Below are 25,437 nucleotides of genomic sequence, written 5' to 3' on the forward strand. Positions count from 1 at the left end.
GGACCTGGAAACCTGGAAACTGCTGTTTTAAAATAATTTAGCCGCATCAATGAAAACCTGAAAAATGCAGAGTAACCCAACTCTAAAAGTAGAAACAATGAAAGTTTTCACATCATGTTTTTCTTTTAGTTCAAGTTCAAATGGGGCGCCAGGATACGTACGAATAGAATATCTCAAAGCCCGTTAGGTTGTAGGCGGCGTCGCTGAAAAAGTGGAGTAGTGCGTAGCCAGAAGTCGTCTCCACCTCGGGAACCGTCTCGTTTCCTCGGATCTCCGGCACCATGAGACCGCTGTTCAGAAGTGCACAACATTCCTTGGCATCACTTTCTCACAACTGTACACAAGTTACAGAAGCAAACCCACAAGTGTCCGCTAAATCAGAATGACCAGACGCGCGCTGCGATGAGTGAAGAGCAAATTAAAACAGCCACATAATCATGGCCACGTCTTATAAAACATGCTTCCGACCAATACTTATTTGCCATTTAGGAGTAATACCCATGCATTAAACTGCCTCACCTGAACACAGCAACCAGGGGCGCATATACTGAGTCTCCGTCATATACGTACATGTGGTCCCAACTACATTCTGTGGCAAAGTGGTTGAATCTTAACCGAAGAACTGCATTTGGACTGCGGAGGAAACAAAGAAATAAGGGTTTAGGTCTCAAGCATAAATAATGTAAATAACAGATTATTTTCCGAGGTACTGCGGAGTTCAGACACAAAGGCCCCATTTCCAATTATAAAGGAATTAATGGATACAATCATAACAGAAGTTCCCTTGCTTCAACAGAGATGCTGATTGGCTCATTTTAAATCGCATTAATCAGTTTTATGCTACATAATTAAATTTGGCCGTGAACTCAGCTTCAGTAGAACGTAGACATTTATAAAAGTACTTACTAGCCCTCAATGAGCCAGGTGCACTTTGTTTTGTACTTGTAGTTGATTGGCCCGTCGGTGAGGTATCCTGAGGGCTCCGTCAACCTGAGAGATCACAGACGTCGGCACAGTCAACAGTGGGAATACGTTCCCTCGTACATTTTAAATCCAGGCAAACAGTTCCTCCGATGGCTGTGCGTGGAAGATTCACAATAAATGGGCTAAACGCACCGTCTGTATTTCCTGCTGTGAAATAAGTTGAGGCCATGAAAGTAGAGGAAACAAGAGCAGCTTTGACCACAAGTGATCATCTAATGTTGTGTTGCCTCAAAGCCAGGAGTCGCTCCGAAACATCAGATGTGTACATATACAATAAATGTCTTTATATTGTAGTTAAACAAATGTTTTAAATCATATATAGCATTTAATATCCATAAGCAGCACTGACACTCAAATCAGTGGTCCCACAAGTCATTAGAAATGGTCCCAAATCACATTTTGTGTCTCCTCACCTGCATTGAGAAGTGTTGTTTCACTTGATATTTTCAGATATTGTATAAAACTATTTTTGAGTGTATCAAATGTAACAAATGACAACTGCATTTCCTCGTGAAAACCAGCCAGCGCTTGAGTCAATACCGCTAAAACCCATCACTGTCGACCCAAAGAATCAATCATCCGTCTCTTAACCCTCCCGCCCCCTTAGGGTCATTTTGACCCGATTCAATGTTTCACCCTCCTGTTACCTTTATATTTACTAACATATTTTACCCTTTGGGTTCAATTTGACGCCAGCAATTAAAACCTCCAGAAAATTATTAGAATTAATATTGTTTTCCAAGTTTAAGTGTGAGGCACTTTATGTTTGTTTGTTGACTACCGAAAGAACACCGACATTAAACATTGAATTAACCCTAAGGCGGCAGGAGGGTGTAATATTGATTCGGGTCAAATTGACCCTAAGGCAACACAAGGGTTAAAAAGGTTCATCTGCTCCTTTCTGCTAACGCCTTAAGCCTGAAACTATATTTCAATATTCTTCAAGCAAAAGACCAGAGTATTGTGTCACAATGCTAGATTCTTTAATGTATATGCACTACCGTTCAAAAGTTTGGGGTCACTTAGAAATGTCTTTATTTTTCAAAGAAAAGCACTGTTTTTTCAATAAAGATAACATTAATCAAAAATCCACACTATACATTGTTAATGTGGTAAATGACTATTCTAGGTGGAAACGTCTGGTTTCTAATGAAATATCTCCAGAGGTGTATAGAGGCCCATTTCCATCAACTATCACTCCAGTGTTCTAATGGTACATTGTGTTTGCTAATCGCCTTAGAAGACTAATGTCTGATTAGAAAACCCTTGTGCAATTATGTTTGCACAGCTGAAAACAGTTATGCTGGTGATATAAGCTATACAACTGGCCTTCCTTTGAGCTTGAAGTTTGAAGAACAAAATTAATACTTCAAATATTAATCATTATTTCTAACCTTGTCAATGTCTTGACTATATTTTCTATTCAATTTTAAATTCATTTGATAAATAAAAGTGAGTTTTCATGGAAGACACGAAATTGTCTGGGTGACCCCAAACTTTTGAACGGTAGTTTATATATTATTGAAGGACAGATGTCAGTCACACCAAGTTTAATTAAAGCGGTATGAATCCTTCCATTTTTCTCTTCTGAGACAGACATCCTGAACAAAAGGTTATTGATTCCATACGAGATAAAGAAGCAGAGTAGAAGAGTCAGGGGTGGAGAAAGCTTGTAAACAATTTACATTCAGTCTTCACCCCTTCTGTCTAGTATTTTCAGGAATGGATGTCGACATAACAATTAATAAAAATATTAATAAAGTAAAGGACAGAGGAGATAATAGAAACAAAAAAGGAAACAACAAAAATGATGATGAAACTGAAAAATATTGACAAATGTATAAATAATAAACAAAAACACCAGCATGGAGGATGGCGGAAAGGTTGACCGCTCAAATGATGTACACTGTGAATAAATTACTTTAAATTGAAATGCATTCCTGTCACAAGGAAGACAGATAGGAGACGGACGACCGTAAACTGTTTTCTCGATGCATTTTCTGGTTCGCAACAGATTAAACTTTGATAAAAACTCATTTGGATGTCAAACGTGTGCCAAACACTCCGTGAATCCACACAATAAGTCTCCGTCAACTGATAACATTGAGGCCTCGTCATCACAGAAACACTGAGAGCCGTGGTTCTTTTATTTCTGAGTCGGCAAGCGTCTCAAATACATACCGGCTCTCGTGGGCGGTCTGAATAACACGGGAACTGAATCTCATTCCCTTTTATGTCCACGAATTGTTTTAGATGCAGAGCATAGCATAAGATCACCTCAGATTGTGAGGTTTTGTCCGGACAATGCCCTCAAGATGGGTTGCACTCTCATAAAGATGCAACGTTATGCCTTTGATATGATCCTGACACTTATGCAAAGACTACTGATCGAGGTGAAACACTTGATACAAACACCCAGCAGCGAGTTCAGGCGCTGCAGACATCAACAAGAGCGATGACATTTTCATGCAGCACTTTGGACTTCCCATGGAAAACACGACCCCGGGACTGCTCCTTTGAGACTTGTCTGTTCCTACCGGGCATTGTGATGTCCGGTCTTTTAAAAATCAGACCTAACAACGCATCATAAACAAGAAATAATATTTGATTACAATTTGCTTTTTTATTTTTTAAATAGTATTCAAAACTTTGTTTTGGGAGAAGCCACAGCCTGCTCACGCAGCAATGTGTAATTGGTCATCTATTAACCGCGATGCAGTTCCCCATTCCACTGACTACAGAAAAGCTGACGTCCAACATGTTCGTGGTTTGTCTCTCGGTGACGGGGAGGTTATTCCCTGACAATATTTCCTGATGACAACTCATACGAACACTCAGGCACATCAGGGGCAATAATAATTACTGTGATCAAAGCACTTCTGTGCAGCTCAGGTGGATTGAAATGTCATTAAATTGCATGCGTCAAGAGTCAAACTCAAGATATTATAAGTTTGCCGTTTTTTCTTATTTCACTCGACTATTATGAGCTCCTGATCTTTAACTAATTGCACATATTGTGGGTTTGACACCTGTGCTGGTCAAGACCCATAGCCTTCCAATTTAGGATCGACAGACATTAAATCAGGGCTAAATCAATTAGTTGCAGAATTTTCATGAAACCGACTTTAGGCTCCTTTCTCAGATCAAAGCTTAAGATAAATATACTTTTATGGATTTTATTTGAAATCAACACGAACGCTTTATGCTGCAAGCCTTTTTCTCTGGTCTATGCTTACATGTGTTCAAGATAAAGGCACTGATTCCTTTACTCATCAACATTAGACATGCATACATGTCTATATCTCAAGTGAACACATATACATCACAAACAACTAATTGAAGGACTGAGCGAGGCCACAAGAAAAGAGAGAAATGATATTGTAGTTTTGGTCGAACACAACAAGCAATTTGAATAAGTCACCTTAGGTTTTAGGAATTTCTTAGGGTCCTTTTTTCTAACATTTCATAGACCAAATGATCAATCAAGGAGGATGAAAACAATGACCTGCACCAGAACCTTAAATATGACATATTGGGTTCCCCATTATCAAAGCTTTGACTTAGGAATCCAAGAATGTTCATGAAGAATGCTCGTCACATATGAATATTTATCATAAATAAGACCTGAGCTCAACAGGTCTGTCGAGGTAGTATGAAGTATGATTTAAAGGGTTTAGTTCTCATTAAAAGTGCCACCCATCTCACAAAAAGCCGGTCTGTTTGCTGAGTGATCTCCACTGACTGAAGGGAAACAGAAACAACCTGATTATATCAGCTCCTAATGTACTTTGATTGGCTCAGACCATTTAAAACAAAAATGAATATGATGATAGTTTTGCAAAAACAATGACACAACAAGTGGAAGAAATGAGGTCACTCACTTGAACCTCCCTTGGCAGTGCTGGCACTGGTCTCCCACCCATCCTCGGTCACAGATGCAGGATCCGTTGATGCATTTCCCGGAGAGACAGTTCTTGTCGCACGGCTTGGCCGGAGAGGCGTGCGTGGCCAGCACGAAGAAAAACAACACAGAGACCACCAGGTATCTGTTGATAGCCCGCAGATCGCCGTGGGTGGCGAGTTTGGCTCCAAAAGCAAAGGCTTCCGTCGTGCATCTCCCCCCGGGATGCATTTTTTTCCGGGTCGACCGAGCCGAGGAAAACACCGGGGCCTCGACGTCTGCTTTGGGGGAGAAAGAGGGAGAGAGAGAGAGCCTCTTCTGCTCCGGGGGCTCAGTTACACCAAACGAGTCCTGCGTATTCGCTGAATATTCTGCATATTCGCATCGAGGCTAAGCGGAGAGGTTCACGAAGCGACGGACTGGAAACGTGACGTTAGCCGAGAAGTTTCTTCTTCTTCTTTTTTTAAGCGGCTGCTTGTTTAGCCTCGGAGTGGGAGGAATTCCCTTCACCCACCGACAATGACGAGCATTCGGCTCAAGCTAATTCGGCGGCTAACTCGTTGACGCAACGCGTTAGCACGCGGGGCTTATTTACAGGGTGGCCCTCAGCTGGGTAACGGAACGGTTACTGGATCGATTCAAGAGCCCTCTCTCCCAGATGCCGTTTCAGCAGCCATTTTAACGCGTAAACAACCCGTCAGACTGAACCCACCGGGGTGTGCGTTGCAACACGCGACGCGGTCCTTCTCACAAACCGCTGGAGTTCAGGCGCATCTTTGCCGCGGGAGAACAAAGGGGTCGCGGTGTCGCAGACCCCGGGAGAAAGGCTGCCGCAGTCCGCATGGATGCGGTGTGGGGACCCGGGAGGCTATTCGTGCCCGACTAAGGGGGGCATTGAGCAAACACTTTGAACTGTTGTGGGTCCCACGGGTTGGTTCCCTCAGCGGAGGGGAGCTCCTCCACGCGGGGACTTCGTTGACAGCTGCGCGTGGCGGTGTCTCCTTGTATTCCCGCGCAGAAGAAGAAGAAAGTACCGCTGTCGCTCTCAAAACGATGACAAGAACCGAGGCTTGCTATCGCGGCGACACTAGACAGTTCATCAGGTTGGAGAAACTAAACACAGGCTGCGCATGCGTATTGGATACGGGTTTTATTTAAAGGTACAGTGCACCAAAAAAAGCCACCGAACACAATCTATGCGGCATTAAAAAGCTGGATGTGTCTTTCATTCTTCAGGTCAAAGGTTTCCAAACGGAGGCTCATAGGTTATTGACCGCGTAACTCTATTTGGCGACATTGTGTCCTTGTCCTTTGACCTTGAAATGTTAAATAGCTCACAAGCCGAGAGAACTTCTCAATAAAGTACAGCGTACCTAACTTGTGGAAGTCATTTGGTTACATGTTCCTTATCGTCAAACCGAGAACATTTCAGAATGACTTTATGCTCTGCGTTATGTTTTTTATTATTCTCTTATGTCATATATATCATGCAATCTTCCTCAGGTAAGCTAGTCAATCATTGTAATTGCATATTCAATTCCAAATTCAGCAAATAACTACAAGTGATGCAAAAAAAAATTATTGTAAAAAGTGTTGGTTGTTAGTTTCTTTGGTTAACATTTACAGTCTATTCACAATATATGAAAGTGGTTCATTGCAAACATTCAACATATCTAACATTACATTGCAAATAGGCTATGTATATGTAAATATGCAATATACATGGGCTCTGCTGTTTAAGACACTGAGTGCAGTTAAGGGTCAAAAGCATGTAGTTCAAAGAAAAAAGTTATTTAGTGAAATAAGTTATGTGTTAGTTAAAATCACATCGAAGCACGTCACTAAACACTGTACCCAGAGAAGATAGTAAATGTTGTACGCAAATAATAATACTAATGTTATTTTGATAACTAATTTTCCTGCTGAACTTAACCTAAGCAAAGAGGCTAAACTTTAGCCTTTGCATTTGACTTTTACAAGATTTACATGTAAATGTGTCTGTGAAAGTGATGTTCACATCTCAGAAAATTTCAGTAGCTGACACTGAAATATTCAGTGACAAGGTCAAGGAGGGACAGGCGCTTTTTAATAAAGTCCCCCATCATTCATGTGTTTGAGGAGGCTCTATTGTCACTGTACTCTCACATCAGATGCAGTGCGTCGCTCTGAGAGACCACTTATCTTTCTTTGAGAGGAGGCTTGTCAGAGCGGCGCCTGCTGCCAAGCTGAGGAGTTGGACAGATCTGAGCTCTGGTGGAGTATTTCATTATGAGAAGCAGCAGGGCCAAGAGATGTCGGAGATGATCCTCTGTTTGTGTTTATCAAACAAACGTGATTCATTGGCTGATGGAGCCCGGCATAGTGTTGGACATGAAAGGGGCTTAATTCTTGTTCTTTATTTTCATATAATAGATCATATAGTATTAAAGAACAGAAAGGTTCACTTTCAAGTATGCAACTATCCCACATTTGTCCACAGTTCTATAAAAACACCTCTAGGTGGCAATGCTGCACAGCAACTACAGGCATCAACAGATGTAATTCAGCCGGGTATTGAGACTCTTTTGGTTCAGGGCTGCTGGAATAGAGCAGGAGTAACTGACGTTTCTGTTCTGACTGTTTAGGTTTCAGAAGGCAGGGCTGGTAATGTTGAGATGGCTCTGTTCTATTTGAAACTGAAGCAGATATATGGAATTCAGCCATCATTGATTTACTTATTTACCCGTTCTTTTCTGTGACAAAAGGTGTTCCTAGCAAATGGCTTATGGGTTGTTGTTTTTCTGCAGAAAAGGTTATAGAAAATTAATATTCCAGCATGACACCAAATATTGTCAAGAATATCCATTTTATATAAATATTCACACAAGGACATTTGTTTTTATTTCTCTATTTACGTCGAAAAGTCTCAGGCAAAATGGCAACACGGTTACGTTACAAGTCAACACAGACATCAAAGGATGAAATGTATGACAAAGAGGAGGGGGGGAGAAATACAACTTTAGAGGGACATTTCACTATAAAAAATTGATTTACATATAATTGTCTCCATAAAAATGGTTCAGCTCAGCTCTTTTTGGAAAATTTAAATCAGTTTCTCCAATAAATAAATCATGGATCAGCATTGCCGACATAGTAAAATCAACTTATGGAACAACTGCTAGAAAGCATTTATGACCCCTGTGGTCACATGTTGTCATGTCACACACTGTGATTCTACTGGGATACAGCCTTTAGGTGTCACACCTGGATTCATCTGGTTATATTCAGCTCCAAAAGTCTTTGAGTATTCTGAAAAGCGCTATAGAAATCGAATGTATTATTATTGTTATTATTATTATCTGAAGACTTTACTAAATGCAACCCTTGATGCTGTGGTTATACATACATATCCTGTTTGATGTAGACTCTAATGTTGAAGACAAAATAACTTTAACACAGTTAGTGACGAAGAAGTAAAGCAATCGGTGGTTGGGGGAATCATCTAAAAACTTGACCGGACTTCTGAAAAACACTCTCAGTGCTCCCCAAACACAACCTAACAGGCAGGCGAGATTTAAGCCATCACGAAAGGAGTCGCCTCAACATTTTCTCAGCTCTCACAAGAGTTGTCCGCACACACTTTGAAATCTGAAGAACCACTGTTTATTTTCCACAGAGGTTTCCGTGAACTTGAGCACACATGAACTCCAAACAATAAGATCTCTGCTACGACTTAACGCTCTCCTACTGAAGCCGCGGGAGAGCCTCTTGACGTTTAGTCAGCTGCACGCACCTCTTTGGTGCAGAGAAACCAGAGCCATCTTTCCAAGGTGTAGTGTGTCTGAAGCCAGTGCCCTCTGCATTCTTGGTCTAAACGTTCCTAAATCAACAGGGAGGTACAGCAGAGTCAGTGGATTCAACATCCTTTGGAAATTCCCAGACGTAATAGTAAGAGGTTTAGACTAGATTAGGTGAAAATACCTAAATAAATGGGGGGTCTCTTTTCAGGGGATTGGTTGTGCAGTGTGTGCAGACATGGGGAAAAGCCCCCGAATCAAAGAGGGTCCAGTGCTAATTTGGAGTCGAGTCGGGGACCTCTGTCCTCTGATTCACAGCTGAGGAATGCTTTGTGCTCCGGCAGAAAAGAGGAGAGAAGCCCACTCCACCGTTGCACCTTGGACAAAAAAAATGTAATCCTGCAAAGTTCAAGTGCGTCTGACCCACTAAGAAACATGTAGCAGCCTTATTCCACACCTACACGTGAAAACCTCACACACATTCGACAAGCACGATGACCCGAAATCCCCCAAATCTTAACGTTCAAGACCTGAAATCACCTGGTCCACCAAGGTCCGCTGCACAATAGGAATTCCCCTGCTGGATTAGGAAGACACTTCTTTTGCTGTGGACAGGCAGACAAAGACAGACCACCCTTGCATTCAGTTCCAGCTGAGCCATCATGCCTGACTTACATTCACACCGTCTCCATTCGCTCAAGGCTGTATCATAAAGGGGAGGAAGCCCGATGACTTTCAACTGACCCGTGAAGTCTGCACACAAGCGTCGGACTGAGGGAAGCTTCAGGGCTAAGAACTGAATCATTGGCGTCATTCTGGGGGGAAATATTTTTATTTTCACGCACATTGTTTTTATATACTTTTTAGATATGTGCATAACAATTGAATGCAAAATATTGAACCAGGAAGTTTACACACACAGACAAAAAAAAACAGCGATTGTCCCACTTTATTAAATAAATGTACCTTTATCTGCCTTTTGTTTTGCAATAAATGAAGAAGACATAAGAGCCAGAGCTTTCTTCAGACTACAAACTTAAAATCTTGAGGCAGCTTAAGACCCTGTTTTTTTTACAACTTGCTAAAAACACTTACACTGAACACATTCAACATCTGTGCTGTCCGTCTGTTTTTGCTCTTACCAGCTTAACCTATAGTAGCTGACAGGTGTATTGATTTATATAATGTAGGCTGAAAACACCCGTAAAGGTATGAGGACATTACAGATTATTCAAAATGCACCGTTGAGACCTTCACAGAGAACCCAGAGTGAGCTCACTTCATCGGCTTCGTTGGGTCTCAAATTATGATGTTAATTTGAATATTCTGATTACTTACACTCTTAATAAATTGAGGGTTGAATAAGACTTCAGGTGTCATCCAGTCGGATACATCTCTTGTATGTGGTTCTCAAGTACAGCCGTTCTTGCTGTTTTTAAGCACTTAGTATTATTATTGGGCCTAAACACTGCAAGCAAAATGGTAATTAAGGTTACAGGATATCTAGTGTTATACCACATTAAAATGTTTGAGCAGGTTTTAGAGTTAACAGTTAATAATTATATTATTGGAAAATACAGTCTGCACAATTTTTGTGTCATGGCAAAGGCTGTGAATACTTATGTACATGTTATGTTTTAGTTCTTTATTTTTAATAAATGTGCAAAAATTTGCAAAAAACAGTTTTCACTTTGTCATTATGGGTTTTTATGTGTAGAATGTTGAGGAAAATAATGAATTTAATCCATTTTGGAATAAGGCTGTAACATAACAAAATGTGGGAAAAGTGAAGCGCTGTGAATACTTTCCGGATGCACTGTAAACCTGGTCTGCTAATAGCTTTACACAAAGGTCACATTGAAGACACTTTTCTCAGGGACTGAGTTAAAGCTACAGGACATCGAGACAAATCACGCCATACACCAATCATAATACATTTGAACCATCATCTTCTATTTTCACTTGAGAAAATGTCCAGAGGATATTGCTTCTTGTTGCATATTCACGCACTGCAGACATATTGCCATCAATGCCCGTAAATGAGTTTGCATCGCTGTGTGCTGCTGTGGGAAAGAAACAGCGAGGAGAGATCCCCAGTGGCAATGTTTGTATCTGTGTGACAAACGGCTCACAGCTGGAAATCAAAGCTGGGAAAATATGAGCACTGGATTTGAACAGGACACTCTTTCATCTTCGAACAATTCATTTTCTTCAGAGGAACTTCGTGGGAAAGTGAAGATTATTGCTTGCCTCTATGTGTGTGCTTTACACAAAAATAGCCGACAGGAGAGGCTCAATATATTATCTCTTCTTTTTTTAAGTTAAAATGTCTGTACGAAGAAGTCAACATTTTGACACATAGAGAGGGGCAAGGATACTTCACCTCTGATGAATTAAGTATGTCTGATAATTGTCCCATTGTTCTTGGCTGTGTCCTCAGCCTCTGTTGTGTTGAGTTTGGATCTTGACCTCGTCTGACCCCGATGGCCTCTGCCTTCTTCGTGGTGTCTTCGCACCCCGTCCCGCCAAGAGGATGGGTGAATGTGTTTTTGGAGAGCTGAACCCTCTCCCGTGACTAATGTGACTTTACTCAGACATGCTGTGATCAGTTAAACACACGATGCCTTCACAAGGGGACGACATGGGAACACTTGGACTGGCATGTGTCTCAGAGTCATAATGTCCCCTGTGCAGGCACGTGCACAGACATTTTGGGGGGCAGGTGCTCAAACCAAAAAAAAGGGCACCCATCGCCCAAAAAATGTTCTGACAGAGTTGAAACATCATCAGCATTACACTAATTCTGCGGTCCTCGACCTGCGTTTCCTCTTGGCAGGATGAGACGGCTAGCTTACATTTTCCTTATGAATAAATATGAATTATTACATGGCAACGACAGTACAAGAGTTCTGATTGGCTAAAGGGTACTCATGTAAAAAATAAATAAAAAAAGCCCCGTCAGATATCAAAATATATTTGGAGGGAATTGATGATGGAAAAAGTATTTTTTATTAAATACTGATGAATGAGGAAACAATTTGTCTCCAGAAAAAGGGGCAGTTTTCTCATCCAGGGCAGAAGGGGAGGAGCTTGAGCACCACTAGGGGTCTATCTGGGCACGTGAGTGTCCTGCCTCAGCTTAAACCCATCATCAGTCACATGATGGGGCCGTACAGTCTGCAGTTAGTTAGCCATATAGAGAGTGAATCATTCACCAGCAGCAGGAGACATCAGGGCATCACCTGCCAGGTTTTCTCTCTTATCTCAGGTGACTTCTGCAATAACTAACCCTTTACCAATGGCTTCTCCGCCCTGACTGCGCCTGACATCTGCTGTCGCTATATAAGCCCTTAAGGCTTAATATGAAACACTCGTGCACGTCAAGTTGCGGTGCACGTGCACGACATTCCTGCCATACCTCCACCACATCTCAGTCCTCCCGCAGGTTGTTTGAACACATCAGTATTAACACTTGTTCTGTTGCGTACAAGTACAGGACACGCTCACTGCTTTTAAGTATAGTCTCTCACACTGTACATGTGCAATAACATGTCAGTGTTATTATCCCCACACACCATTTCCCAGTGTTTCCTGGCTGACGCTCATTTGCGTAAAAGAAGAGCGCCTGGAGGACAGTTAAGAGCAGTGGTCCCCAAAGTAAGGCCCGCGGGCCGGATACGGCCCGTCTCCACATTTGGCCCGGCCCCCTGAACAATACCAGAGACGCATTATGATTTTTTTTTCAGTCTGGCCACGCAAATCCTAGACTCGCCCCTGTCAAATAGAACGGAATTAGTTATTAGTTATTTGGTTATTATTTATTTCACAAATAGTGTTATTTATTTCCTTTTTCTGTGAAGATCCCGGAAAGGGTTATTAATATTTGGTTATATTTGGCTTTCTGGAAAACAATACATGTTTACATTTAGGCACCCCTGTGATCGTCACACTTTTTCTGTTACAAACTGACCCCGGCCCCCATCAGAGAAGGGAGAAGTTTGGGGACCCCTGGTTAAGAGTCACACACACACACACACACACACACACACACACACACACACACACACACTCTGCGGTCGTATCAGTCAACTCATACTCGTAAACAAACCAAATCTGAACTGGAAGATGCGACCATCCTCCTCCGTGTTACGCGTGACACTCGTCCTCTCATCCCGTGGGCGCGTGCGCGTGTGCGCGTCTGACTGTGACACCTGAAGGCACCGTCTCTTTTCAAGAGCCCGGCGGAGAGCTGCCGCGCGGATGCTGCATGCCGGAGGGCGGTGCATCAAACCCAGATGAGGAAGAGGAGCAGAGCGCCGTTGCTCCGCGTAGATCTGCGCACCCGGCCGGCCAGTACGCGTGCTGCGTTGGGAACGGGAGCGCCGGGCTGCATTCCGCACTCTCTCGCCGTCACCCATCACTCCAGATTCAACTTGTGAGCAAACTTGTCGGGATTGTTTTGATCATATGAGAGGAGGAGAGCGAGGGCGACGAAGGTGAAACAGCGAGGGAATGGAGAAGCACGAAGGTGAGAGGAGGATTGTGTGTGTTTTAAACTTCGTATCAATAACAGCTGCGGGACTTCTCCACCGTCTCCATGTCTTCGCTGACAACGCATCTTTATGGACATGAATGCTTTACAACTAGTTTTGCAACAGTGTTTGATAGAAAATGTTTAGACCAAAAATAAGACATAATGCATTCGAGTTTTTTGTGTATGTGTTGCAAGATGCGGATAGAAAGGAAATGGCTTTTTTTGTTGGTAAAGTTTTTGACACCATGAACATAAAAGGGATTTTGTACCTCCAGATCAGTTCATTTTAGGTGTGATTGATCAATGCTGTGAGGACATGATGTTTCACACTTTGGCTTGAATATTGCATGGCCACCTGCCTATAATACTGATTATTAAAACTATATAATAATGTATAGCCTACCAAAATAAGACTGGCATGTTAAACTAGTGAGCTGCCCTTGGGCAATAATGAGTCCCTATCGTTTTGAATGCATCATGTGTCACCAACAATATCAAGTTGTGTGCATGGCTTATCCCATAACCGCCTTGCCATCCAAGTGGGCTCTATGAAACAGTTTACTCTGTGGCCACTGATGAATTCCAATATAGCAGCAACATTGTTCTCACGGCATTCCTCAAATTCCTGCGGTTATTTGTCCACGAGGAATGAGCAAGGCCGTTTAATACTTCCTCATTGACATAAACAAACAGTGTGAATGTGGTCTGTAATGATCGGCCATGCAGTGCAATTCACCTGTAAAGAAAACCAGCACAGAGGCTTAGTTAGAGGGGAAGGTTGGTCATCCATGGAGCTCAGCAGCATGAGGACCAGCATGAACACAGTATACGAATCCCCCACACCGTCACTGGTCCGGGTGAGGCGACTGGGTGGACTTGGACTGAAAACAATGAGTGACTAGTCCAACTGGAATGGGATCACCATAATTGAACATTCTTGCAGCTGCATTCTTGTTCTCCAGCTGACTGGATGGGCCAGTCTATGTACTCCCACAGTAGAATAAATAGCCATTGTTGCAGTGTGTTCATTCATCTATCCATCACACAGAGAGCTGAAATAATAAATGAAATGAGCGACAATAAATGAATCTGCATGTTCGAGTGATCTTCAAGCAAATATTCCCCGCAAATTTAATGTATGTGCGTCTCGGGATTGTGAAGGGGGATGTTGTCATTTTATTGATTAAACCATCAGACAACTGAGAATATAAGATGAATCGATAATGAGATGTTGCGGCCTTAATCGTGCTCAATATCTCAGCGTACGTTGATTTTGACAAAATGTCGCAAGGACTTGTCGATCTTTAGATTGTTGAAACTAATTTGTTGGAATCGATGTCGTATACATCGTATTAGAGTAGTTACCTTCGCATTGAAAATGCGGAAGGTAATGTTTTGATCGCAGTGTATTTATTTATTTATTTATTTGTATGCGTGTTCCTCGCATAACAAAAAAAGTCTTTAACCGAATCACATGACATTTGGTGGGATGGTTGGTTATTATCCAGGGACCATTTGCTTCGATTTTGGGATCAATCGGGTCAAAGGTCAAGGTCATGGAAAGGTCAAAATCTTCTTTTTACCACAGCACGGTCAATTTTTATCCAATTGGCATGCAACTAATGCCAACATGTTCATAATTCAATGCCCAATCTTGTGATATGCGAAGGTATGCGCTCTACCGAGTGCCCATTCTAGTTTGAAGTAGTTTTTTAAAGTGAGCATTGCAGCATTCATTTGTTTCTGATCAACTGATTAGGCTTTGAATATATACGGTTACACTTTTTAAATTGTTCTATTAGGTGAATAGGGGGTTTCCAGGTGTAAACCAAAGGGATGTAGGGGGAGATCTGAGTAAAGAGGATGGAATGTAGAAAGGGAGAGCTGAGGGGAGGTGGAGAGATGCAGGGTGATGATCATACACCTGCTAGTTACAGAGTGCAGGAGCTGGTGTGTGTGGGGGGGGAATAAGGACTTGAGTGTACCCGTTTGAATTAGATACGAACAGCACAGGCAGCCGCTGGAGGAGGTACAGTGAAGGGAAACCTGGGTAAAGTCGGGGGGGTTGTCAACGACAGAGCAAGGCATTGTTTAATAATCTGGATATGCTCCATTCGATTCAAACCTGACTCGTGCAGGTTTAATTCCATCAGATTAGTGGAGACACCTGGAGCTGTGTTTGTCTTGAAAGTTCTTTGGGCTGTCATGTTGAACAATCGGTGTTGCAGGAGAGGACGTAGCTCAGAGAACAGATGAACAGAGCATTTTAATATGCAATTTATGGCTCATTAGTTACTTTCAACTAGTTCAGAACATTAATCTAAATAATATACAAGTACATGGATATAGAAATAAATGAAAGTGTAATTTCCCTAAATATTCCGATGAAGGGAATGAACCTTTTTGTTTTTGTTTTTCAAGATCCTCTCCAGTATTTATGATATGGATCTCCTTTGTCAACCAGTGCCTTCCTCCTCGTGCCCTTGCTTGTTCGGCTATCCGTGCCGTCATGGCTCCCACCAGTTTCTGGGTAAAGCACGTCTACGTTGAATCCGCTGTGCTGGCTGCAGACTCGTTGCTGCTGGGTTTCCCCCAGAAAAGCAGTGATGGGGTCTGTGATGATGGCTCCTTTCTCTCGCCTCCAGCGTCAGCCGTCTTCTCCAACAATAATCTGATTCTATGGCCGCTGCCAAAATACAAAGCAAGACAAATGGAGGCAGACTGGCAGATGTACTGATGGACTTTTTTGAAGTGACACATAAGCTACTCAAAAACTGGATGTGTGGGCCTATTGATTTGTCTTGGCAGGAACATTTTGATTGGATTTTAGAAAGAATCTTTAGCATTAACAAATCATTTTAAAGAAAAATACAGCGTTTAACCTACTGCAGCACCATTTTTATAGTTATGTTTTTATGATTTAGTGTCCTAACCCTAACCCTGAAAAGTTATGATCACTTTTATTCACGTGTTACATCACTGGCAGTATTTCAGAGCAGCTGCTGTTTTGATAGCCTGCAGTCTGTGAACGGCAGAGGGTCATATCAATCAAAATGACTCCCAGTCAATATACATTTTGCAGTTTTGGGTAATATCAGATGAAAAGTTAGAGTTTCCAAAGGTGCTCTTCAGTGTAGCATGACAATGTGACAGAGTCAGTGGGTTTGACCTCTCATGAGCTCAGCAGAGGCAGGCTGAGATGAAGGCCATCAGCGCTGGCATGGGGTCTCCCGGTGTGTGTGTGTGTGTGTGTGTGTGTGTGTGTGTGTCATGGGCTGTACTTGCCAACGGGGAGTGAGTGGGTTGTGGGTAATTCAGGAAGCTGGGGCTATAAAAATGATGAAAAGAAAGACGCTCTTCCTGATCTGTGGCAGTGCGGCGCTCTGGGCTTTGGCCCCGTTGGCCTCTGGGTCTCGCTCCTGTTCTTTATGACACATCAAACATGGCTTTGTTTATTGGACACAGGAGCTCTGCATAAGACGTGCATTGTGTGTGGGTTTAATTCTCTCACCAGGTACTCTTTTGAAGGAAACGTTTCTCTTGTAATCACACACACATGCACGCTCACTAGTTGTTACTCTCCCTGCAGCCCTCCTGGCCACTTATCTGTGGGATAATAACCAAGCAGACACGCTTTTATGTGGGTGACTCTGAGGTGGCATTGCTAGTTAGTTTTTATTTGTCAGCAGCTGCTTCGAGTCTGTCGCTTTCTTTCTCATCGAGCCCAAAACTATGGAGCCTTGTAAAGCTTCACTTTTCCTTACGAGTGAATCTGCATGGTGTATACATACATATACACCCACGCACCTCAGAATATCTAGAGGACAATGCCGTTGACTGGGGTCCTGTGCAGCCAGGTGAGGTATACGGAGAGAGGAAGATTGAAGGAGGGATGCAGGCAGGGAGCTGCGTTAAGAGGAGGAACCACACTGAGCCTCTTCTTCACCATGACCTGGGGCTGAGAGAGTCTTCATCTCTGCAATGACAAATAGAGAGACTTATAGAGGTGTGTGTGCTTTGGAACAACTAGTGCGGAGGCATGTTATTATCTTCTCCTGGCACAGTAGATTGCTAACATGCGTTGCATTTTCTGCACAGACCAGTAATGCAGTTTGGATATTAACTTTTTTTCGATGTAGAAATATCTTATTAGTCTGTCTCCCAGCTCCTCCTCGCTCAGGGAACTGGGCCCCACGTGACACATAGTCGCCTGATCCATTGTTAACATGAGTACATTATAGAGCAGCATTCATAGATATTTTATTTGTTATATTTCTTACGTTCACTTTCCAATCATGCCACCTTTTAACATAATTCATGAACAGGTTTTGGCTTTTGTCCCACAGCCATGTTAACATTCCTATATATTAATATGTCATGTAATAATTGCTAAAATGTTAACATTTGTCATAAAACTGAGCCTGCAACAGGCTCAATAAATTAGTCATAATCTATCTAAAAGTGTGTTAAAGACATTTATTTGCCACTATAAATCAGTATAAATGGCAAATTCTGGCATCGTCGTCCAAACTTTATTTTATTTCTGTTCCCTTTCTCACTTCCCAAATCGTTGACTTTTTTCTTACATACACACACACACCCACACACACACACACACACACACAAACTTGATGTCATCAGCTCAGCCAGAATGTCGAACCTTCAGCTCAAGCCTTCATCTGTAAAGACTACAGTAGCATGCGCTGCATCCTAATCAGGAGGAAGTTGCTCAACTCCACCAGGGCCCCTTCCTAAAGAAAGAGAGAAAGATTTACTTGTTTTTTTAGAGCCCATTAGAATGATTCAGCTATAAAAAAAAAAGTGCCTGGTTTCTCCAAGGTCTGCGCTGTAAGCCTCAATATCACCAAGACAGCACAGATCTAAAGAAAGACTGGAAGAGAGAAAAAGGTGATGGGAAAGATAAAGCATGAGGTGAAAAATGGCGAGATCCAATAGTTGGGACAGAGGGAAGAGGAAAGAGAGGGCAACTATTCTTTTTTAGGTTACAGCTTGACTGTACCTTTAAATTAACACTTTAATCTGTGGCTTGGCTTCGGAGGATGGATCTTAGTGCTATTGTTTTATCATTTGGGGTCAGATACTCTCTCTAGCCCTTCTTACTCGCAGTGTTTCGAGCCTTCTCCACTCCTTTTTAACTTGTTCCTCACCCAAGGAGCTTCTCATCACATTGATACAACCTGGTTAGTATTTAATTGAGCCGTGGTGCATATTTTTACTTAAAACAAAATGGCAAACCCCTCAAATAGATGAATAATTTACAGTAGACACAGGATGCACCAATAGTTCATCATGAGACTGGTTTCAATTTTACCAAACGTACAGCAACTGATTCCACTTCCTCTTCTCTGGTGGAAGTTGTGTTGAACAGTGCGACACGCTGCTGTGGATTCAGTGGATTCCACACACTCTTGGGCCATGACAACTTCAAGCTCCTCCCACATCACATTTTTTCCCACAGTGTCAAAACACTTCCTGTCACAAGTATATGACCTCCTTCCTGACCTCAAGTGACAACAAGACTGACACAGATTTTTTACTTTTTTAACCACTTCAACCTTCCATTCATGCCCAAGTTGTTTTCATGATGTGTTTCATGGAGGAAAATGACCCATCATCGATTCAGTGATAATGAGTCTGTTTCCCTCCCAGTTGTTAATGAATGAATGACTCAATGCACTGCTGCACATGCGCCGACTGCCAATCACTCTGCACAATCTGTTGTGTTGCCGCATGCCATAAGCATATTAAGTGTGTGAAACATTTCACACTTTTCCTGCTCGCTATAATAGTCTAAATAGGCTAAATGTAATATATGTATGCAAATATAAGACACATCTTCATCCTCTATTATCTATTTAATACTTTATACTTTCTCATTCGGATGGGTCTTTGAGAAGGAAATTAGTTAAGAAAGGATTAAAGTGCTTAGTTTTTCCTCATGGTGTAGATATTCTCTGGCATTGTGACTCAGACCTGTTAAATAATAACCTAAAGTCAAATAAAATGACACACGTTGTTGACCAAGAGATTGAGATTGCACGGAATTTTAACGTCTTTCCGGTCTTTGCTTTTCACGGGAGCAAAGTCTTTGACATTTATTTCCGTGTATGCTGATAACAATATAATCTCATTCTCATTTTATGTGAGGTTTCTTTATTTGTACTCTCAAACAATTAAAAACTTGTAAAAGAAAACGTAATACTTTGAGAAAAGGACATATGGGCTTATAGCTGAAAAGCTTAATGTTATAATATATTCTCTCACTTTTGTCACTTTGTCCATTTCTTTCTTTCCAAAGTTCCTCCAGTGCTGCTGTGAGGTCACCAAGTTGACACCCCTCTTTTTTTTATTCACGTTTCTACGGCAATAACAACCAAACACAGCTTGGATTAATCCAGCCATGTCCACATGTGTCACTGCCTCACAGCTGAACCCAGCGTGTTGCGTGGAGACAGACCAGCGTCTGTCAATAGTGAACACACACCAGTCAAATCTGTGTTTTATCTTCATTTTGGGCCTCGTCATCAGCCGATTAGCTGCCATGCTCACATGAGGCAGGCCGGACTGGAACAAACCAATCATACGTGGCTCCCTCTCTGTTGTGTTGAAACTGACCCAAAGGTCAATGTCATTCGGGCGTTTTTTCCTTGAAAGTTTGGTGTGTGAGAGTCAAATGATAAGAAATAAATCTGCTTTGCTTCAGTCCGTTTCTTTCCTGTCTGCTGAAGCAGAAACAGCTCAAATCTGTTGCCGTGTAAACGTTATAATGTCCACTGGTTGCAACTCTCCTTCTTTACTCCACTTCCTTTCTTCCTTTCTAGGTGAACTTGGAGCTCTGTCATTGTTAGTCTCAAGATGTCATTGTTAGTCTTAAGGTGTCATTGTTAGTCTTAAGATGTCATTGTTAGTCTCAAGATGTCATTGTTAGTCTCAAGATGTCATTGTTAGTCTTAAGGTGTCATTGTTAGTCTCAAGATGTCATTGTTAGTCTCAAGGTGTCATTGTTAGTCTCAAGATGTCATTGTTAGTCTCAAGGTGTCATTGTTAGTCTCAAGATGTCATTGTTAGTCTTAAAATGTCATTATTAGTCTCAAGATGTCATTGTTAGTCTCACAATGTCATTGTTAGTCTCAAGATGTCATTGTTAGTCTTAAGATGTCATTGTTAGTCTCAAGATGTCATTGTTAGTCTCAAGATGTCATTGTTAGTCTCAAGATGTCATTGTTAGTCTTAAGATGTCATTGTTAGTCTCAAGATGTCATTGTTAGTCTCAAGATGTCATTGTTAGTCTCAAAATGTCATTGTTAGTCTCAGGATGTCATTGTTAGTCTCAAAATGTCATTGTTAGTCTCAAGGTGTCATTGTTAGTCTCAAGATGTCATTGTTAGTCTCAAAATGTCATTGTTAGTCTCAAGGTGTCATTGTTAGTCTTAAAGTGTCATTGTTAGTCTCAAAATGTCATTGTTAGTCTCAAGATGTCATTGTTAGTCTCAATATGTTATTGTTAGTCTCAAGGTGTCATTGTTAGTCTTAAAGTGTCATTGTTAGTCTCAAGATGTCATTGTTAGTCTCAAGATGTCATTGTTAGTCTCAAGATGTCATTGTTAGTCTCAAGGTGTCATTGTTAGTCTCAAGATGTCATTGTTAGTCTTAAAGTGTCATTGTTAGTCTCAAGATGTCAGTGTTAGTCTCAAGATGTCAGTGTTAGTCCATGAGGACTAAGATGACAACGTATGTGTTTGTGAACATGCTACTGATGATTCTCACTGTGATGTCACAAGTTCAAAGCTCACCTGAAGTAAAATACCTGACTCTTTTAGGTCAAAAGTGCCATGTCGAGATACAGTAGGTACTTATTGCTGTTGTGAGGGAAGCTAAGAGGATTCTCATCAGAATATATTCGCGCAGACTGATACGACCAAGTAGTAGAAGTATTATAACAACCTCATTTAACTTGGAAGCAGTCGGATGGCAATGAGAGGCCATGCCGGCCTCGTTAGTTTAATAAAATGAAGGTTTGCACTAAGATGTCAGTGTTGATGCAGGACATGAAGCCCCTCAGAATGAAACATGCTGCCAGGATCCTTAACAAGGAGAATGGTGCAACAGCCAAAAGTTCCATCCCCCTCTCCTTTGAAAGAAAAACCTTTCTTGAGAAATTATTTTGAATCTGACTTTTTTAATGCAGTTTATTTCCTGTCTGGTTCATGTGATGACCAAATGTGGGGCTTGTTCAGTAAGTTTATTAGTGATACCTTGTTGTCGTCTTCTTGACAGACAGGAGTTTAGCAGCTGTGCTTGAAGATTGTCAACGATTAAAAAGAAGCATCACTTGTAGTCCGGATGCACAGATAAAAGCACGGATAGATATGCATGCAAAGGCATGATGTCCTCCTAATTGAAAGTGTTATCCTTTTCTTCTGTTGACCACAGTCAGGGTCAGACAAGGTCAACGGATGGAGACCAGGCTTCAGTAGATTCTAATTAATATTGCAGGAACTGAATATTCAAAGCACTATATCAATCACAATATGAGTTCATATCTTTGCGTGAAAGAAATAGTGAAAGTAGCAAACCAGGAAGTAAAACCTCAGACATTAGGAACTGATTATTGACACAACTTTTATGTGCTGTTAATCGTTCTCTTTATTACATTCTTACCTGCCTTTATATTTGGTTTAATTGCATCACAGATATACATTTCTTCCAATGAAAACACTGTGGCGCTTTTGGCTGGCTGACGCTCTCTCGGATTCCTTTTGGCCGTTCTCCAGAAGTGGATCGTTTATGCTGCGGTCACTCGCTGGATGTTCAGTGGGCGTCCGGCCAGCCCCGAGCCCACAGAGACTGCCTGCTGCGGACCTCCCTGTCCTGTCAGCTGACTCCGTTTCCCAGGGTCCTTCAATCCAAAAGGCCATCAGAGTCAATCTCTGAAAAACACACAATGAGGAGAAGCTGGAAAAATGTTTAGATTCATAGTGTGCGGCCAGACATCAGCAGCTAAACAACTTACATACTGGAAATGTAATGAAAAGCCATTATAGTAACATATCATTTTAATTACTTTACATGCCCCTGTGTGTGTGTGTGTGTGTGTGTGTTTGTGTGTGTCTAAACCAGTAATGTTTTCCATGGTGCGGGTCCTGTTAACACGGGGCCTCTCAGCAGACGTTGACTCAGCTTGAGCAGGAGTCATTAAAAACAGCCCCGCTTGCTGTAGCTTTGGGAAAGCCTCTCGTCATCTCCGAGGGGCAAAGCGTACGGGGTTCCGACACTTTATTTTGCAGCAATGTACCCTGCGTTGGTCCTTTGATGTGTGGGAGTGTAAGAAGGAGGGGAGAGGGCATGATTGTGCTTCCCAGCAAGGCCCAGTTAGTGATCGCTTTCAGCAGGAAGGAGCCTCTAAAATAGAGTCGCCGGCTGTTTTAAAAGAGTTCAAAGGAGCACTTTACTCTCTTTATAATAGTTGGGATAGTTGTGCTAATTGTGATTATGATGATTTAAATGATATGGAGTCAAGTTCATGGTTCGCGTTTTATGTCTTTGACATATTGGCAGTTTTGTCTCTGATTGTTTGTTTTTAGTTTGAACTTTGTTTAATTTCAGTTTCAGTTTCAACTGTGTGGTTATTATTACAGTAATACAACGACTCATGTCCTGCCTTGAAATGTACATGTCCGGTGCGTCATTTACTTTATTAGTATGTATGTGTTTATGTAATGTCCAGAATAACTGTACAGAAGCAATGTGTGCTTGCTTTTGCCATAGCCGGATATATCATCTAGCATCCTGGATGCTGCTGTATCAGAGTTTAATTTCTCTTGAGACATTATAAATGAAACACTCCTTTTTAATGGTTTTATTTTAAGATATCCAGTCTTTATGGTAAACTAAGCTACGCTGTTCACCTCCTCACAAGCTCCAAAAGGTCAACAATGCACAAACATGAGAGTGGTATCAATTTGCTCATCTCACAAATAGTTGCTTTCAATGTTTAAAAAAAATTCCTATTCGTAGTTACAGGTTTCATGCTTGAGTTTCGACTTGGTTCTAAGTTTGGGGATTTCTAAATATTGAGGCAAATTACTCAGTAAGCAGTAGGCCCCTCTCCTCCACTGCTGATTGAAGGAAACTTTTGACATTCCGGTATCTAAGAGCAGTATGACATCCCCTCTGATATTAGCCCCATCTCATCCTTTAATAAAGTCCCCCTTCTTTATCCCGCTTCAGTTTTCGTCTTCGGTTGAAGCGCTCACACTGAGGCCCACTGTGGCCAGGGGTCTATTCATGAGGCCGGGAGACAGCGAAGGGAAGCACAAAGAGCTCCCCACACGGTGGAGAGGGCTGTGAGCTCAGAGATGACCCCTGAAGGATGTGTGTGGGCTGCACCCAGACACAGAGGCCCCGCCGACTCCACCAGGCCCAGACTCCTCCCCTTTTCTTTGGACTTGACCTTTCACTAAACCCATGCAACTACCAAAACAACCTCAAACTGACGTGTGACTGACAATAGCATCTGGATGAGAGTGCTGACTGACTGACATGAAGTCTGAATGGTCATCGACTCGTTGCCAGCTAAAAACCTCTGAGGAGTCTCTCCCATGTTAAAAGCTGGCATAGCTTGAGTCGCACAGGCCCAGCCGTGACAATGGAATAGCTAACAAACGTGCAGCTGTATTCAGTGTTAGGAGTCATTGAGTTCAACTCCCTGTTTTTGAATTAAAGTATGTTATTCTGCCTGTAAACTTCACATGTTCGACTATATTGCTCTCAGCTTTTCTCTGCCTCACAGTCCTGTCGTTGAGCTACTCCTAAATACTATCACGTCAAGAAATGTGTAAGACCATTTCGCATTGAGTGATTTTATTTTGCCATACTGAGACTGAGACTGAGTTGTCTCTCTGTGCTTCCAGGGCTGGACCAGCTCCTGGTGGAGCTCCACCGCTTCCTGCTCATTCTGGACAAGGAGACCCTGAGTGGGAACGCCACCGTCCAGAAAGGCTTGCTCTCTGATCTTCTCCAGTCCTACAGTGCAGCCAATGGTATGAAGACAATACTGTAGTGGGTATACACTATGTACACGACAGCACTGATATGCATCAAAAAGGATTTTGAGTTATGGGCTCACTGGCTTAGTTTCGTAAACATGTCAGTTTGCATCAACCAGAGCAGACAGTGTGTGCCACATCAGGCAATGAGAAGGGCAGAGTCGTAGAGTTGCGTAACTTTATCAACAAATATTGAAACTTGCGCTGTAGATATATAAGCAAATACAAAATTCTTAAATTGCATGACTTGAGTTCTTATGTTAAATTTATAGAGGAAGTGATTTTGGTGGATATTTTGGGGTAAATTTGACATGAGTTTTTTGACTCGTTTAGAAACAAGTGGCTTGATATATGTAAAAGTCTGAAAGAGAATAGATGTACAAAATAAATAAAAGCAAAATAACTGTATTGCAAATATCACACAATTTGAAATGAGGAAATATCTGTGACTTTTCTCCAAGATATATGAGATGCTACTTTTGTATTAATTAAGGCGGGTACATTGAGATGGTCAACCGTAGCCTGTTGATATCAAGATGGAAGCTATTTCCAACGAGAGCGTGGCCATTGCTGAAAAATCCATAAGTAGTTTGAAACATTTCCTCAGTGTTCCTGATGTATGTTTGTTAACTGTGTGGTATTTGTGAGGACATGACAGTAAAATTGGTTTAGATCTAACCACAAATATTTAAACATGGACCATTCAAAAGCTTTTGACGAGCAGTCAGTCTGCCCTTATGCACATGTGGTCAAGCCCTGCTTTTCCCACAATTCAATGAGCTTAGATTTTTGGCTATTAAGCAACCCAGTCTGGAATTATTTTATCTCAGTAACCACCATGTAATAATTATACTCTTGCATGCTTCTCTTAACAAATACATTTAGGGTCTTTTAACCCATTTTGGTGACTGATAACCACACTGTGGTGGCTGAATTACATTTGTTTTCTCTCTTGCAAAATGATGGGATTGAAATCTTTTTAGTTTGTGGATATTTCAGCCAGATATAATCAACGTGCCTATTGTTTCATCATAAAAGGATGCATGGCCAGTTAACGTATCCTGTCGGACGTGTCACGGTGGGATTAGGGTGGACCCAAATGCACGACTCAGGAGACAGATAATTCAAATAAAGATTCTTTACTGCGAGTGTCGTCAGTAACGGATCAGACAG

General features: G+C 41.8%; 2 protein-coding genes across 4 annotated transcripts in view; one reads left to right on the plus strand and one right to left on the minus strand.

The window, feature by feature from the left end:
* Window positions 1-6,281, minus strand: part of atrnl1b (attractin-like 1b) — a 65,349-nt gene extending 59,068 nt beyond the window's left edge. For 2 of the 3 annotated variants that reach the window (XM_056430232.1, XM_056430231.1), the window contains exons 1-4: window positions 4,866-6,281; window positions 907-990; window positions 520-633; window positions 162-290 (exon numbers count right to left, since the gene is read on the minus strand). In XM_056430232.1, the coding sequence (XP_056286207.1) occupies window positions 162-290; window positions 520-633; window positions 907-990; window positions 4,866-5,116 (578 nt within the window). In that variant the 5' untranslated portion in view covers window positions 5,117-6,281. The remainder of the gene's footprint in view (window positions 1-161; window positions 291-519; window positions 634-906; window positions 991-4,865) is intronic. The other variant, XM_056430230.1, reaches the window with a different exon arrangement.
* A 6,608-nt stretch (window positions 6,282-12,889) lies between these two features.
* afap1l2 (actin filament associated protein 1-like 2) overlaps window positions 12,890-25,437 on the plus strand; it is a 34,270-nt gene continuing 21,722 nt past the window's right edge. Inside the window, exons 1-2 of the mRNA XM_056430233.1 lie at window positions 12,890-13,189; window positions 24,130-24,258. Coding sequence (XP_056286208.1) covers window positions 13,174-13,189; window positions 24,130-24,258 — 145 coding nt within the window. The 5' untranslated portion in view covers window positions 12,890-13,173. The remainder of the gene's footprint in view (window positions 13,190-24,129; window positions 24,259-25,437) is intronic.

This window comes from Pseudoliparis swirei, chromosome 13, assembly GCF_029220125.1.
Source record: "Pseudoliparis swirei isolate HS2019 ecotype Mariana Trench chromosome 13, NWPU_hadal_v1, whole genome shotgun sequence".
Lineage (NCBI taxonomy): Eukaryota > Metazoa > Chordata > Actinopteri > Perciformes > Liparidae > Pseudoliparis > Pseudoliparis swirei.